The sequence below is a fragment of the Mustela lutreola genome, chromosome 3 (genome assembly GCF_030435805.1).
Source record: "Mustela lutreola isolate mMusLut2 chromosome 3, mMusLut2.pri, whole genome shotgun sequence".
Classification (NCBI taxonomy): domain Eukaryota; kingdom Metazoa; phylum Chordata; class Mammalia; order Carnivora; family Mustelidae; genus Mustela; species Mustela lutreola.
In genome coordinates, this window is record NC_081292.1 from 185,543,125 (window position 1) to 185,561,112 (window position 17,988).

At 41.2% G+C, this 17,988-nt stretch overlaps 1 protein-coding gene across 12 annotated transcripts in view; it reads left to right on the forward strand.

Annotated features, from left to right (window-relative positions):
• FN1 (fibronectin 1) overlaps nt 1-17,988 on the forward strand; it is a 66,216-nt gene that overhangs the window by 36,546 nt on the left and 11,682 nt on the right. For 3 of the 12 annotated variants that reach the window (XM_059168112.1, XM_059168111.1, XM_059168117.1), the window contains exons 25-38: nt 634-906; nt 2,045-2,227; nt 4,278-4,367; nt 5,608-5,877; nt 7,213-7,329; nt 7,985-8,149; nt 9,291-9,446; nt 10,120-10,233; nt 11,059-11,328; nt 12,533-12,720; nt 14,166-14,253; nt 15,127-15,303; nt 16,512-16,601; nt 16,806-16,985. In XM_059168112.1, coding sequence (XP_059024095.1) covers nt 634-906; nt 2,045-2,227; nt 4,278-4,367; nt 5,608-5,877; nt 7,213-7,329; nt 7,985-8,149; nt 9,291-9,446; nt 10,120-10,233; nt 11,059-11,328; nt 12,533-12,720; nt 14,166-14,253; nt 15,127-15,303; nt 16,512-16,601; nt 16,806-16,985 — 2,361 coding nt within the window. The remainder of the gene's footprint in view (nt 1-633; nt 907-2,044; nt 2,228-4,277; nt 4,368-5,607; nt 5,878-7,212; nt 7,330-7,984; nt 8,150-9,290; nt 9,447-10,119; nt 10,234-11,058; nt 11,329-12,532; nt 12,721-14,165; nt 14,254-15,126; nt 15,304-16,511; nt 16,602-16,805; nt 16,986-17,988) is intronic. The other 9 variants (XM_059168118.1, XM_059168116.1, XM_059168121.1 and 6 more) reach the window with 3 other exon arrangements.

Below are 17,988 nucleotides of genomic sequence, written 5' to 3' on the forward strand. Positions count from 1 at the left end.
TATTTGGGAGAATGCTTTTCGTAATGCTGATTAAATAACTTCGATTATGAGTTAAGCAAAATATTGGCAGTGGTCTTGGACTCCAGTATACCTGTCTTCCTCCTGAATGTTTCACACCATACATTCATAATGCACCAGCATTATGGCCATAATATTGTCTTGAGTTTTTCTACGGAAAAAGAAAGAAAAACTCGCTGACCGATTTTTTTTTTTAAACCTCCTTCATGTAAGCTCTGTTTTCCTACTAAAAAAGTTTTCATTTTTTTTTTTAAAGCATTGCTGATACTTACTACAGTTATCATGTCTAGATTCTAAGAATGGTTTTGACATCCTAAACAGCCCTGTGACTTATAAGAACCTGAGAGTTTCAACTCTACTGTTTAGAGATCCTTTTCAAATACAAGAAGATCCCTAAGAATATTGTAACCTGTTCTACTCTCCCAGGGAAGCAAACTATATTCATGGTGCTTAGAACGTCTTTTCAGAACATTGGGAAAAGATCGCATATTACCATCATTGCTTTAACATTCTGTCAAGTTTGCCACTAGTAACCTGATGTACACTGCTTTATTTTTTCCTCTTTTTGCCTCCATCTTCCTTTTGCCCCTCCCCCTTTGCTTTGTAACTCAATAGAGGTGCCCCAACTCACTGACCTAAGCTTTGTTGACATAACCGATTCAAGCATCGGCCTGAGGTGGACCCCGCTAAACTCTTCCACCATTATTGGGTACCGCATCACAGTAGTTGCGGCAGGAGAAGGTATCCCTATTTTTGAAGATTTTGTGGACTCCTCAGTAGGATACTACACAGTTACAGGGCTGGAGCCGGGCATTGACTATGACATCAGCGTTATCACTCTCATTAATGGCGGAGAGAGTGCCCCTACTACACTGACACAGCAAACGGGTGAATTTTGAAAACTTCTGTGTTTGAGACATGGATGGTGTTGCATGCTGCCAACAGTCACTCTGGTTAAAGACGGACGTTTCACGGGGAAAGCCAGCAATTTGCCAGCCGTTAGGAGAGGGAGGATGGGTTGGGGGCGGGTGAGGAATCGGACGTATAGGCTAAGCCGATGGGTCGAAGGCATGTGCACGTGGTCTTAAATACACTTTCATTTAAACCACAAATGTGCATAAAGCTAGAGAGAGCTGATCTGTTCGATGCAAAATGGCAAAGGTTAAATGAATTTGCCCACCTGGAGTTGTTTTATTTTTTTAACGTATCTTGCATGAGTACCAAATTGTGTTGTGAGCACCAGTTAATACTAAAGGTACTTCCAAACGTACCAGGATGCCCTTCCTTCTACTCTTCGAGAAAGCCCACCGTCTTCTTTTTCTGTAGTTGACTAAAATCCCAGTAAAATGTAGGGTGAATTGGAAGAGGGGTGTTTTGACAGAGGAGAAAAAGAAACTTTGGAGCATGGTGGATTGCCTTGCCATGGCTAGGTAAAAACAAAACAAAAAACTCCTCTTTAACCAGTCTGGGGCTGAGCATGCAACATTACAAAGGTTCTCTGCCCTGCATGGTAAGAAACATGCCGAGAACCAATCTGCATGAACCTCTTCACTTATAGGTAGAGTTCACGGAGCGGGATTGTAGCAATGCCGGTAGCTGTAGTCACCTCGGGTCAGGGGAAACTTAGGTTCTCTTGTCTTTTTGTCTGTGTGCATGTGTTTCTTCAGAAAGCACCGCTGTATTTCTCTCTGCTGTGTGGCAACTTAAGCCTCTTCAGCCTGGGATAAAATAACTGTCAGTGGTATTTATAATGCACTTCAAATCCACGTATTTGGAAGCAGATGCTAATTATTCTTTGATATGTACCGATGGCAGAAAGGTTAAAGGGGCCTAACAGTACTGTGTGTAGTGTTTTATTTTTAACAGTAGTTCACTATGATTTAGATTAGATTTAGATTAGATCGTTTGCATGATGGTGACTCATTTCCTTTATGCATGAGTTATTGTTTTTTAGCTTCCCAGCTCTTTGGGTTAACTTTCATTTTCAAACTATCTTGACCTGGTGTTCCTCCTTCTTTGAAACCAGCTGTTCCTCCTCCCACTGACCTGCGATTCACCAATGTTGGTCCAGACACGATGCGTGTCACCTGGGCCCCACCTCCATCCATTGAATTGACCAACCTCTTGGTGCGCTACTCACCGGTGAAAAATGAGGAAGATGTTGCAGAGTTGTCGATCTCTCCTTCAGACAATGCAGTGGTCTTGACAAGTAAGCAGTCATCTGTATCTGTATCTACTAACTGTATCTGTATCTACTGTAACTGTATCTACTAAGCTAGAGCCCCAGGAAAGAGTTCCAAGTTCTCAGGTAGGAGTAACTAAGATGAAGACAGCTACAACAAGACTAGAAACTGAACTCCACATCGGATATGCAGCCCTGTACATTTTGAAAGCTGTCGTGTTTATTGCGATTTTCATGTCTATATCTCTGAGATCTACAACTTTTTAAAGATCATCGGAGAAAAACACCAGCAGCGAAGTTCGAAGACTTCAAACAAATTCTGCTTCCAGATGAACACATAAAAATAAACGAATGTCAGGAGAAACCGTATGACTAAATCTAAATGTTTGGAGAGGGAAGTGATGAGGATTGAAAATAGTGTCACCATATCTGTTTTACTCTCATTTTTTTAAAAAAAAAAAGCATTGAGCAGGTAATCTCTGGTGTTTGAAGGCATAGAAACAGCAATTCAGGATAGCTCAGGATGCTGTTTTGAAGAAAGAGCCAAAGGGTAACTGGTACTTCAGGAAGAATCTTTTGGCAGGGTTTCTCTGAAGGCTGAGGACCTGGAAAAACAGCAACCATTTACGAAAATTGTGTGTTTCTAGATATTATCTTTTTGAAATAGGCATCGTTCATTAAAGAAAATAGAAGGAGACTGAGACATGGTGCTGTGTTTCCTGCCAGTGTCATCCTCTCACTGGAGTAGTAGAATAAACACAGGAGAACGGCATAGGTTTCCACACAAGGAAGGAAAGCGCTCACATATAGTACAGTACCAAAGGATAGTCTGAAAATATCCTCCATATCGTGACCATGCTTTAGAGCAGGGAAGGCCACATGACCACAGTCCTGCCTTCTCATTTCACGACTGTGAGAACACCCTTATATCTGTACATCAACAGGGCTCTTATTTGTCTTCTGGAGCACTCTGGGATCAGCAGTTAACAGCATCGCTCAGTATGCAACCCCTGCCTTAGGACCAGGTCTGCCCCACAGACTGGTCACATGTTCATCATGTGTTCTCAGATCTTCTTCTAGATCTTTGCTCTAGATTGCAAAGTAGCCATCTCCCCCCCAGAGAAACCATTATTACCCACTTTTATAGATGAAACAACTAGGGTCTGTAGTGGTTAAATAAATTACCCCTGGGCAACGAGGAACAAGGAAAGGGGAGTCTGAGCATCTAAGCCTTGCAGGGGCCTCTATAGAAATGGTATGGGGGGGAATGGGGTCTAATGAGGAAGAATCCAAAGATTAGAACCCTCACTCTGTCCTTTTTCGGAGACCTCAAAATGAGAGAAGAGGATACTCAGGAAAGTGTATATAATTTTGTTAAGTATTTTGTTCTTACTTTGTTATGGCAAAACCAATCCGTTTCCCCATGGACTGTTAACTCTTTTCCAGTAAAGGTTAATTAAGACCACCCGTCTTGGCCTGGGTCAAACTGTTTATGATTTCAGGCAAGGATGTCAAAGAAGACAACTTCTCTGTGCTTCCGTTTTCTCATGTGTAAAATGGGGATAGTTTTAAACCAGAGTTTTGGATGTGGTGATGATTTCACAAGTTCATACATAGTCCAAAACCTGTCTGAACTGTACATTTGAAATATTTGCAGTTTATTGGATGGCCACAAGCCTGCTTTAAATAGTAGCAAACTTCTTCCTAGGGTTGTTGGTGACAAGTCAATGACAAGCCACAGTAATTATTATCACATGCCCTCAACAGGTGTAATATTGAGTGGCTGACAGAGAGAATGCTATGTGGCAGCTACCATCTTATTGCGGGTCAGGGTGAATCATACTCTCAGAAGTACGTCTGAGGGCACAGCTTAGAGACATTGGAAGGCAAGGTGACCTTTCCTTAGCAACCCATTACAACCTACCTGTAGGTAGTGACACTCACACATCAGTATGAGTAGGTCAGGGGACTCAACTTTTGTGTATGTTATTTTATCTATTGAAATAGTCCTAAGAGTGCTTTGCTTTTTTCATGCTTCTGAGCACAATTTAAAAATAAGTCCTCCTTGGCTCTTCAGATCTCCTGCCTGGCACAGAATATTTGGTCAGTGTCTCCAGTGTATACGAACAGCACGAGAGCATACCCCTTAGAGGAAGGCAGAAAACAGGTGAGTTGTGTTGGCAGTATGCGGATCAAATAGCTTTGAGCTACCAATTTTAAATAGCAGAATGGAATGCTGCTTCTAAAAACGCACCTCCATTTCTGGGGTGGTAGTGGTGCTTGTAGCCTTGTCATTACTTTCTGATCACTGGCCTTAAAAATTAAATGACACTTCTGCAAGTATTACCCTGACTTTCAGTCACTAAGATTATACTCTTGGCTTCCAGAGAGGACTAAAATAGTCCAGAAACGTTATTGTCTGTCCTTTTAAAAAATCTCCCAAGAATAATATCATCTCTGTTGTTTAGAGATGGTGACCATTCCCTCTCATTAGGTGGCTCTGTCTAAGGCTGATCCAACGCTGTCATTGTCATGGAAGTCTTTTCTTTCCTTTGCTAAGCCAACAAGTTTTTTTCTGCTTGGCGAAATAGCCATTTGCTATGCGAAGAAGTTTAACTGAATCCTGTAATATTACATTTCTTCTTTAATATGAGGGCTTCTGTTAATTTTTCCCTTTTAAAACAGTGTGATGTGGTATACCCATTAATTTATTTATTATAGTACCCTTGGTTCTATTGTGATATCTCAATTTATTAATACTAAAATAAAAATTTTGGACAGGCCCAGAGAGATTAATTGATTTGAATTTGAGATATACTCTAAAATTTTTACTCATTTTTCTGCAGTACACTAAATTTTCAATTCATGAGGATTTACTTGCATGTACTCTGTCCAGGATGATGTCTTATTTTCATTTTTGAGAGTTTTATGTTTGGCATTATTACTACCCTGTTGACCTAACAATTTCCTCTTGAGCGCAGAAAGCTTCTTTACGAACCAAACACTTAACCTGAAAGTGGGCATATCTTGCCTTATTTCGAGAGACACACTTACAGGATAGAAACCCAGAATACTTGAACACTGAAGCATTTGAAAAATTATTCCCAGATATCTTAAATAGCTGTCTTCAAAAGCGAGGCAGAAACCTTTGGTAACAACATGTAAAAATAACTTGGATTACTTAGCAAAAGAAAAAAGAAAAAGCTTGAGTTGGCCATTTGGAACTGGGGCAGTTTATGATTTTGAAATTTATGTGTGGCTTAGAATCAGCACAGCAAGCACAGCATTTTGCTGTGCTGAGGAGAAAGGACAGAAACACTGGCTTCCCTGGGTTACCTTCCCTACATTCTTCCTCACCTCCTAAACTGGTGATGTCTTTTTTTTTTCCGCCTGGGTCGAAACAACAGGTCTTGATTCCCCAACTGGCATTGACTTCTCTGATATCACTGCCAACTCTTTCACCGTCCACTGGATTGCCCCTCGAGCCACCATCACTGGCTACCGGATTCGCCATCACCCCGAGCACACTGGTGGAAGACCTCGGGAAGACCGAGTGCCCCCCTCTCGGAATTCCATCACCCTCACCAATCTCAATCCGGGCACAGAATATGTGGTCAGCATCGTTGCTCTGAATGGCAGAGAAGAAAGTCCTCCCTTGATTGGTCAACAGTCAACAGGTAACTTGTTTTCTGGTCTGCAAAGGCACTCAGAGGACTTCCTGGGCAGGTGGGATCTTCTGGAAAGCGGCTTTGTGTTGTCTGAATCATCATCTCTTAGAAAAATGGATTGTGCTTATGAGGCATGGAGAGAGAAGTGAGACAATGCGTGGAGGAAATCTCCTCTTTAGCTCTATTGAAGATAACTTTATTGCAGAAAATTTCTCACTGGATTAATTTATTTTTACATTTCTAATACCTGAAATTTTATTCAAAATATTAAGAAATCTCTGTTTCAGAGTTCCTTTAAAAACAGAATTATTGGGGGCTCCTGGGTGGCTCAGTTGGTTGAACGACTGCCTTCGGCTCAGCTCATGATCCCGGACTTCCAGGATCGAGTCCTGCATCCGGCTCCCGGCTCTTTGGGGAGTCTGCTTCTCCCTCTGACCTTCTCCTCTTTCATGCTCTCTCTTACTCATTCTCTCATGAATAAATAAATAAAAGTTAAAAAAAAAAAAACCCACAGAATTATTGGGCACCTGAGTGGTTCGGTCATTAAGTGTCTGCCCCCTTCAGCTCAGGTCATGATCCCAGGGTTCTGGGCTCGAGCCCCAAATCGGGCTCCCTGCTCAGTGGGAAGCCTACTTCTCCCTCTCCTGCTCCCTCTGTTTGTGTTCCCTCTCTCGATGTCTCTCTCTCTGTGTCAAATAAATAAATTAATTAAAAAAAATAAAAATAAACCCAGAATTGTTAAATCAGACGGTGTTGGTATTTTTAGGAGACATGCTGAGGTACTTAGGAGACAAGTAGCATCATGATACCTGTTCCTCAGGCTCAAAGGGTTTAACAAAAAGAGAAAGACACAGAAAGAGAGATAAACAACTGTGGCAATTTTTACTAATTAACAAATGCCCAAGAGAAGGGAATGTAGGTGTTCATTAAATTATTTCTTGTAACTTCTCTGTTGTTTTAATATTTTTGAGTAGTTTCCATGCCCGGTGTGGAGCTCAGACTCATGACCCTGAGGTCAAGACCTGAGCTGAGACTGAGTCAGACAGTTAACCGACTGAGACACCCCAGGCGCCACTGTTTTAGAATTTTTCAGAATAAAAAGTTGAAGGAAAAAAATTCTTCAATAAATTTGTAATAGTCATTTTATCGTAATCTGAATTGCCTCCTTAACCCCTTACCTTGAATTGTTTGTTATTTTTACTTCTGCTAATTTTGCATAATACCTGCATTATTAAATGCAGGAATTACAAAGGTAGTTATCTTAAAAAAAAAAACAAACAAACAGAATGAATCTGGGCATCATTTGAAAGTTATAGATATGGAAACTTTGCCTTGTTTTTCTAGTTTCTGATGTTCCAAGGGACCTGGAAGTCATTGCTGCAACTCCTACCAGTGTGCTGATCAGCTGGGAAGCTCCCGCTGTCACAGTGAGATATTACAGGATCACCTACGGAGAAACAGGTGCCTTAGCGAAATGCTCTTTCACTCCCATCGAGCCAGATTCTTTTGTGGGTAATCTCAAAACCCAAGGGCAGATGCATATTTAAAGAGACTTTGGCAAGTCCATTCAATGGAGCCTTGTCTCTTCCAAGAATATGTGAAAAAATATATATATGCTCTAATTGGTGGCAAAACCAAGATACAGAGTTGTTTGTATCCTTCTAAAGGAGGAACAGGAGAGCTGAGGAAGAAAGAATTACAAATTCACAAATACATTATCATTGATGAAATAATAAGTGATTTGTATTTTTTTATTTTCCTATATTTTCAGACAAGACATTAATGTCTTGAAAAAGGAACCCAGTATACTCCATCCTGGGTTGAGGACTTACCTTCTTTCTCCTTCTAATGTTAATCTACAACTCAGTGACATTTGAATACTGGAATGTTAAAAAAGCATCAACTGCAATTTTCTCCCAATTTTTACACACTTACTATAAGGTTCACTACATGCATAAATAAATACGTTTCCAGGTGGACCCTACTAATAATTCTCTTTTAAAGGGAATAATCAAGGGTGTGACTAAATGTTTTCTCAGGATGTTAATGTCATTGCTCAGCAGTCCCCAACTATTTCTCAGCCCTTCACGCTCTGAACTAACCCCTTTTCACACAGGAGGAAATAGCCCTGTGCAGGAGTTCACTGTGCCTGGGAGCAAGTCCACAGCTACCATCAGTGGCCTTAAACCTGGAGCAGACTACACCATCACCGTGTATGCTGTCACTGGCCGTGGAGACAGCCCCGCAAGCAGCAAGCCGATTTCCATTGATTATCGAACAGGTACTGACTCCTCCTTTGGAGAGACAGGGGAATATTTACTCAGATAGGTTTGTGATGTTCTCCCATGGTATTTTCCTCATTGCAGAATTGCTTTTCTTTTTTTCTTTTTTTTTTTTAATTTAATTTTATTTTTTTCAGCATTCCAAGATTCATTGTTTATGCACCACACCCAGTGCTCGATGCAATCTGTGCCCTCCTTAATACCCACCACCAGGCTCACCCAACCCCACAACCCTCAGTTTGTTTCTCAGAGTCCACAGTCTCTCATGGTTTGTCTCCCCCTTCGATTTCCCCCAACTCACTTCTCCTCTCCATCTCCCAATGTCCTCTGTTTTTCCTTATGCTCCACATTAAGTGAAACCATATGATAATTGTCTCCGCTTGACTTATTTCACTCAGCATAATCTCCTCCAGTCCAGTCCATGTTGATGCAGAAGTTGGGTATTCACCCTTTCTGATGGAGACATAATACTCCATAGTGTATATGGACCACATCTTCTTCATCCATTTGTCTGTTGAAGGGCATCTTGGTTCTTTCCACAGTTTGGCGACTGTGGCCATTGCTGCTATGAACATTGGGGTACAGATGGCCCTTCTGTTCACTACATCTGTATCCTTGGGGTAAATACCCAGTAGTGCAATTACAGGGTCATAGGATAGCCCTATTTTTAATTTCTTAAGGAATCTGCACACTGGTTTCCACGGTGGCTGCACCAACTTGCTTTTCTTTTTTAACAAGATGAGTCTGACAGAGCTTCAAGCCAGATATTTAAAGAAGCACCGCAAAGGTTAGAGATTGTGTCTATTTTGTTAATGGATATATTCCATGGGCCTGCAGTAGAGACGGGCATAAAGGGTGTTCAGAAAATATCTGTTAATGAATGAATGAATGAGCTGATAAAGTAAGAAGACAAACACCTACTTGGCATATAGTTTCTTTGTGTATGAGGCAGCCATCCTGTATCTAGATACAGGTCCCACCTCCCAAAGGCCATCTGCGTGTTTCTGCCAAAGGACTACCTGGGAGTCACTAAGGGTAATAAGAGATCTTTCTGTGCCTACCAGGACTGGAATCATTCCTTGTCCATTCTTGTCCCCACCAACTGGGGCTTCACTGGTTTCTCCTTGTTTTTTTTTGTAGAAATTGACAAACCATCCCAGATGCAAGTGACTGATGTTCAGGACAACAGCATTAGCGTCAGGTGGCTGCCTTCAAGTTCCCCTGTTACCGGTTATAGAGTGACCACTACTCCCAAAAATGGCCCAGGACCATCAAAAACGAAAACCACAGGCCCAGGTGAGAATAACCAGCATCTCCCATTCATCAGGATTAACAGAAGAGGGCCCCACAATATGCTTTTTAAAATACATGACCACCCAGGTCTGAGTACCATACATTTTTATGTCCTATGTAAACATTTCCCCATTTGTGAATTCAGGGCTTGAGATTGTTACAGACTTCCTCCACCGCAGAATTTTTTGGAGAAGTGCACTTCTCCTTTTACATGCAAAGTTCCATTTGATGGTGTGGACATCTTGCATTATTAGATATCTCTTTGTGGTTTTATTTAGTCATGCACATAAAGTAGAGAGACGGCCCCCAACTTTTTAAGATTTTCTTAGCTCTTGTTTTTGTTTTTATATAAAATCCTGGTAAAATTAGGATCCTAAGGGAATATCTTAAAGTTAAACTAATTTTCATGTTTTCCGAGAGCGGCATCCTTCATTGTTGGAGGCATCTTATTAGAGTGTATCCTTTAGTTTGACCTTCATCCAATATGACAATTTGTATTAGCCATGAGTATATCCGTCCAAGAGAAATCATATCTGACTTATCCATGTTTTCGTGATAATTCTACAAATGAAAAATCCAGGCCACCAGGCTTTTATTCCTGAACGCAGGTGGTCACATCCGTGGCCTTAACAGCGGATGACACAGGTGCCACATTTACTTTTCCCTCCCTTTGCAGATCAAACAGAAATGACCATTGAAGGTTTGCAGCCCACAGTGGAGTATGTGGTTAGTGTCTATGCTCAGAATCAAGACGGAGAGAGTCCGCCTTTGGTTCAAACTGCAGTAACAAGTACGTAAGCCATGCTTCTTCCCCATTTTCAAAGTCAGCTTCGTTCTTAGGCCTCTGAACGCCCTCCATGTGTCTTTTGCAAGTACACGTAGAGACAGCCCGCTTGGTTAGTTGGTTATCTTGAGCTGAGTCCTTTACAGACATTTTTCCTTCTTGGTGCCAAGCAGTGAACATCAAGGGAAAGGAAGTTAGGGAGCTCTCATAGCTGCTGTGCTTTGAATTTCATTTGCTCAAATGGCCTCAGCAGAACCCTGTTTGCCTATAGCCAAATCTACAAAATATTTTGCCTGGACCTTCTTTTCTATGACTGGATGGTAAAGTTGATAGCAGTGGGCTTCACGGAGCTATTGCGTTTGGAGCATTTGGAAAACTGCCTGGAGCAGCATTTAATGTAAATAGTGGGGGGAGGGGAAGAGAAGAGTTAAAGAAGGATTCGAATCCTCTGAATCTAACATTGAAAATCAACCTTACCACTTCCAAGGTATAGAAAATCCAGGTCTGTGAGACTAACATCACACTGCAAAAACGAATCTTGGTGGAATACCGGAAAATTAATGGCAAAAAATCCTCTCTGTGTGGCTATTTTGCAGGGTGCCTGTGTGTCTCACGCACACCTACGTCTTAATAAGTGATGTAACCTTAAATCTTTTTTAAAACCGAAAGAAACGTAATCAAGTGTCAAGTAATTTCCCATTTGCTAGTGGGTTAATTGGAATTGAATCCATCAGAGAAAATGATATCTGCGGAACTGCTTTGCACGTTATAAAAATGCTCATTTCACAACTTGCTTTTCACATAACCTCTTACCATTAATTTGCCTAACAGACATTGACCGCCCTAAAGGACTGGCATTCACTGATGTGGATGTCGATTCCATCAAAATTGCTTGGGAAAGCCCACAGGGGCAAGTTTCCAGGTACAGGGTGACCTACTCGAGCCCTGAGGATGGAATCCGTGAGCTCTTCCCCGCACCTGATGGTGAAGAGGACACTGCAGAGCTGCAAGGCCTCAGGCCGGGTTCTGAGTACACAGTCAGTGTGGTTGCCTTGCACGATGATATGGAGAGCCAGCCCCTGATTGGAACCCAGTCCACAGGTATACCGTCCACCGCAGCACGGGTGCTCGCGGGCGCTGCGGCTCCAAGCCCCGCTGAGTGACTTAGACATTCTTTTGGGCTCTGGAGTCCCTGTAAGGGGGTCAAACAAACCCAAACAAAACAGCCTCTCTATTAGGACAGACCCTCTTTAGAAGGGAATCGTCATAAACAGTAAAGTTTACGTGATATTCAGATATAGTTTAATAAAGGACCTTTTAGAGTGGCTTGGCTTATAGATAAGGCCATAGAGTGAGACATCCTAAAATTGTGGATTATTCCTTAAACTCTGACTCCCTGTGGTTATGCTCACTGTGCATAAAGGAAAGAAGTTTGGCATCCTAGAACTTACTCTAAAAAAGGAATCCAAACTGGGCCATTTCCTAGCGGCACGATTCTGAGAACAGTAGGTAAGACCTTCCTTCTCTGGGTGGAGATCGTGCGCTGAGTGTGTGATTTGCTTAAAGGATTGAGAATCAGACACATAGGAGGCAGTTTAGGGCAAATGCTTTCCACAATACTTTATCTGCTTGTGCTTTGTTTCTGAAGCAGAGTGGAATGCTAAATTTGTGTCCTTGTGACAGCATAAACCCTGGGGGTGGCTATCTGTATTATTGCTTTTCGCTTCTCTTTTCTGCTTCTGTTGTGAGCCAATTTTCTTCTTACGCTGCACCACAGAGAATACTTCAAATTTAGCAGCACTGTCTGCTGTGGGGTTCAAATAAACAGGATAAAAACATGCTTCTGTCTTTTGGGGGGTGGAATACCCCTGAAATGGTTTCCATGCAAAGATCGCTTATCGAGGAAAACAGCTATTGCTCCTCTTTCCATACAAATGGAAAATCAATCCTAATGGTCAAGAAGATATTTTGATTTTTTTGTTGTTGTTTTTATTTTTTAAGGGAAAGCAAAAAAACAAAACAAAAATGACTTCTAAAACCTCAAGTGTCTCAGACTTCTTGCATTTACCCAAGTGCCTCCAGTGATTCTGAGATTGGTGGATATAAAACACATTTTTTCAGCAAATGTTTTCTTTATTTTGTATCCCTTCTTGTACTTCCTCATACTGAATCTTTGCCCGAGGGAACCCATCTAACCCAACCCAACCCAACCCAAGCACATCTGTTCTGCTTCTTGGAATCCACTGTACTGTCCCTCTTCCCCAATTCCTCTAAGATAACCTCTAACCAATGGCCATCCCGACAGCCATTCCTGCACCAGCCGACCTGAAGTTCACTCAGGTCACACCAACAAGCCTGACCGCCCAGTGGACGGCACCGAATGTTCAGCTCACAGGATATCGAGTGCGGGTGACCCCCAAGGAGAAGACCGGACCAATGAAGGAGATCAACCTCGCTCCTGACAGCTCATCTGTGGTTGTGTCAGGACTCATGGTGAGAAGTGCCCTCTTTCATTGGAAAAAAGTACAGTTGGCCCTTGAACAACATGGTTTTTTTGTTTGTTTGTTTGTTTGTTTTAAAGATTTTATCCATTTACCTGAGAGACAGAGATCACAAGTAGGCAGAGAAGCAGGCAGGGTTCAGGGGGAGAAGCAGGCTCCTTGCTGAGCAGAGAGCCCGATGTGGGACTCGATCCCAGGACCCTGAGATCATGACCTGAGCCAAAGGCAGAGGCTCTAACCCACTGAGCCACCCAGGTGCCCCTGAACAACGTGGTTTTGAACTGTGTGGGTTCATTTCTAGACACTGATTTTTTTTTAATAGTACAGGAATATAAATGTATTTTCCCTTCTTTAGATTTTATTAATAACATTTTCCCTTCTCCAGCTTATTTTATTATAAGAATACATTATATAATAACAAATAGCATACGAAGTATGTGGTAATCAGCAATTTATCAATAAGGCTTATGGTCAACAGTACAACTTTTACTAGTTAACTTTTGGGGGATTCAAAAGTTAGAAGCAGATTTTCAGCTGTGCAGGGGTTCGGGACTGCTAACCCTTGATCTGTTCAAGGATCAACTGTAGTTATCTCTTTCACAATTTAAGGTGGTGGAGATAAAAATACCATAATAATCTAATTAGTGTTCTTTGCCTCTGTCGTCAAATAATTTTATTGTAATTTTGTGCCAAATAGAATTCTCTATATTGACCTAGCTCTTCCAGATGACTGTCTGGATGGACTTGTATAAATAGTGTTGGCTTTTGTACATCTCTTTATATATGCATTTTGTTTATTTTAGAAAGATTTTATGTGCATATGTGGAGGAGGCAATTCATATGTCCAAAGACTGAATACATAGCTTCTTTTTGATTATGCATTTTCTGAGCTCTGTTGCCTTGGCAAGGAATATTTTCCAGTTTGTACCCAACCTACCTGATCCTCCCTCCATTGAAACATTTTTAATCCTTTAGACATGCATATGGAAAACCAGCCAGGAATCTAGGAAATTGATGTACTTCTTAACATAAGGCCAATTCCAAGAGAAATCACAGAGAGAGGGTTGAGAGATAGAACAGAGCATTCTCTCTGCTTCTCCATGATCAGACAAAGAAATGCTCGGCACCTGCCAAATCATAAAGGAGAAAAACAGGCTAATACCCATTTTCCCCATTTTGGATCGATTCTTTGTAAGTATGTAAGTTACAGCATACTTGGCGTTAACCCCTAAGCACATTTTTAAATTCACATAATTTACATGTGCTGTTGATCATCTGCAGTGTTGAAATGAAATTCATGTAGGAATTTATAGTGCTGTGGGTTTTGCTGGTGTATTTTTTTCTTTTATAGCCATTGTGTCTTTCTAATGCTGTAGTAAAATACCCTGTGCATTTAAAAGATCCCGTTGCTAAAGTTTACTGTGTCCTTCTTTGTAGGTGGCCACCAAATACGAAGTGAGCGTCTATGCACTTAAGGACACTTTGACAAGCAGACCAGCTCAGGGAGTCGTCACTACTCTGGAGAGTGAGTAATCAAGCCTTTTAGTATCAACAAACGTTCTCCATAAGTGGTAAATGATTTTCTAGATCACCATGTTGATCGAAGGATTCCCAGCTTGGAAACTGATTTGCTTGCCCATCTCTCGTTGACTTACTATTGTCACCTTTTATGACCCTCTGGAGAGTGGTATACAGCCACATAAATGGAGTCACTTCCAAATGTTACCATGTTAGTGTCAGGGGCTAGAACTGACACCTAGGTTATCTACTACTTGCTCTACTTGGTGTAGTTTGGTTTCATGATGTTTGGGGAGGACACACTGGCTTCTGCTGTACCTTAACAGTAGAGTAAGTATTGGACAAAATTAGGCCCAGATTCCAGTTTGGTGCTATATCAATAATTTATGTATGCTCTTTCAGAAATCACAGGTAATATTTAAGTTTTCTCATCTACAAAATAGGGATGCCATTGCCTATGCTGAAAGGAAATAAATGAAGCCATATAAAAAAAAGCCAGAGTACTAATAATATGTATATATATTATTGCCATATCATTGTAACTCCTCTACTACACTTATTTTATGTTATAATAAATTAATAATTTTAATATTAATTGGGGTATTGGTAGATAGTCTAAGCCAGGCTTGGGAACCACTGGTAGTATCTGTAAAGGGTTTTAGTTAACAAAAAAAAATTTTAAAGTATGTGAGCTGAGTCTTTTCATATTTTTTAATTACTGTCAACCTTTCTTTCTGGATGCCACAGGAGAAAATCTGTACGTTACTAGTAATGCGCAGGAATGGATGTGTTTGGTGTATAATAAAGACAGATTTTAAAACATTAAAATCTTCCCTCAATGAATCAGCCAGGCACTGATCTCTGGTTGTGATTTGTGCAGATGTCAGCCCTCCAAGAAGGGCCCGTGTGACAGATGCTACCGAGACCACCATCACCATTAGCTGGAGAACCAAGACGGAGACGATCACTGGCTTCCAAGTTGATGCCATCCCAGCAAATGGCCAGACTCCAGTTCAGAGAACCATCAGGCCAGACGTCCGTAGCTACACCATCACAGGTCAGGGAACTCACTGTACTGACCATGTTTGCTGATGGCTATTCCCAACATAAATTCCTTATCAGTTACTCTACTACTTATACTGATTGAATTTATTGTCAATATTTTACAATAATGCAGCTATAATTTTTAAAAACCTACTTTCATACTATAATTAGAAATAGTTGTATTCTGTGAATGCCTGATTTTGTCTAATGTTTGCCAGAGAGATGGCATAATTTCCATTTATTAAATTTAATCTTTTATCGATGTACCCTTCGTATCAAAAAAAAAAGTAACATAATGCTTAAAACCAAAAGAAACTGAATATTGGCATACTGTTCTTAATGTTAAGCTCGATGATAAAACATAATTAAATTTTAAAATAAAATGAAGATCTAAGTTGTAGTCAGAGAATATTCAATAGCCAGCTCAATTTAGGTCTTTTTGAGATTTAAAATTCTTTTTTTAAAAAAAGATTTTATTTACTATTTGGCAGACAGAGATCACAGGCAGGCAGAGAGGCAGGCAGAGAGAGAGGGGATAGCAGACTCTCTGCTGAGCAGAGAGCCTGAAGGGGGCTCGATCCTAGGACCCTGAGATTATGACCTGAGCCGAAGGCAGAGGCTAAACCACTGAGCCACCCAGGCACCCCAAGATTTAAAATTCTGATTCCAGTTACAGTGACTGATGATAATAAAAGGAAAACACAAGTAGGTGCTTGCCCCTTATTCTCCAAGATGGCTAGCTCTTTTTTTTTTTTTAATGATTTATTTACTTATTTTAGAGAGAAAGGGAGAGGGACAGGGGGAGGGGCAGAAGAAGAGAGAGAGAATCCCAAGCATACTCCACGCTGAGCTGAGAGCCCGATGGGGGGCTCCATCTCACAACCCTGTGAGATCATGACCTGAGCCAAAACCAAGAGTCAGCCAAAACCAAGAAGTCAACGACTTCTTTTTTTCTCTTCTTTTACATTTAACATAGCATTTTTTAATTTTAAAAGTTACTCTAGCCAGTATCTTTGTATGCATCAGTGATTTCTTTTTGTGATAATGTTTCTCGTTAACAGTTAACACCCATGCCAGGCTCTAATTTATTGCTCAAATGTGGACCACTTCTGTGGTCTGTATGTGTATGGGATGAGAAAGGAACCACGAATTAACCGATGAGTTTAAAAATTTTCCTAGTAAATGAAAATCAGATAAAAAGCATTTCTCCACAAATCATAGGTTTACAACCCGGCACTGACTACAAGATCTACTTGTACACTCTGAATGACAACGCCCGGAGCTCCCCCGTGGTCATCGATGCCTCCACTGGTAACTACTTTTTTACTGAAGAAATGCCACTGACTTATATGTGATGGGTTGTACGAACTTGAGAAACAAAGAGGCTGGCAGTGAATCATTTTTACTGATATGAGAACTCTCAGAATCTCTCAGGTTCTGTTTCTCAGGGTGGGAAAAGAGTGTGGGATCCCTGCTTATTTCCTTTCTTCGAGACTTAATCCTGGTTTCTTTTAGCCATCGATGCGCCATCCAACCTGCGTTTCCTGGCCACGACACCCAACTCCTTGCTGGTATCCTGGCAGCCGCCCCGCGCCAAGATTACTGGTTACATCATCAAGTATGAGAAGCCTGGGTCCCCTCCCAGAGAAGTGGTCCCTCGTCCCCGCCCTGGTGTCACAGAGGCTACTATCACCGGTATTGCTGCTTCGCTGTCACCATTTTCCATGGGACTCCCTAGGACACACCAAGTGCTTAGCAGATTTCCAGCTGTGTCTTTGATGCTGTATCATGAGAACAAGAGGCCCCATTTCTGAGAACTTCAAAAAGCATCTTCTGTTGAGGAGTCACATAGCTCAGTATATCTCAAAAGACAAGAATTCATGAAAACACAGTAATTTTAATACTGTCATCATGGTATAAATAGAATCTTTTTATTGGCTGTGTGTTTGCCGGATACCTGTAAGTCCTGTCCTAGAAGAAGACATTTTTTCAAAACAAACTAGCTAATTGTGGTCCTGTCCTCCCACTAGCTCTCTAAAGATCTGGTATCATATGGGCCTTGCCAGAGGGCGACCTGCCTCCGCTCTCATTACCCAGGTTCACAGAATGGGTCTTGAGGCCAAGTGATTCCCAGCCACTCATACTGGAGAGCATGCCTGGAATGTGAAAGAAGGATTTTCCATTTCATTGGGAAAGATCATAAGCCTTTGGTATTATTTTTTGTCCAGGAGATTGAATTTCTAGACTTTGTACAGGATATCATCTAGACTTGAAAGATCCTAGAGAACACAGAGATAACCAGAGAGAGACTCTGCTTTTTTTAGAAAATTTGGAGACAGAAAAATAGAATCACTTACGGAAGGAGTTGAATTGGTTACTTCCTATAGGGACCACACAAAGACTGGCCACTTTTTCCTACAGAGTACTTACCTATAGTCTAACTTTTCATTGATCCTGCCACTGAGGACCATCTGGTTATTAGGCCCTAAGTAGATTCGTTTAATCTGCAATGATCTCTCCCAAATGTATATCCCACTGGTGGTATACGATGCTGATAGATTTTCTTGAGTTCAAAAGGACAGATAAGGCCACACGTTAAAAGAAAACCCACAAAATGTTAGACTAAAAGTACTTTCTCAGGTGCCAGATTTGGTAGAGAAGTTACTAATTTACCAAGTGGCCATCATGTGTGGACTAT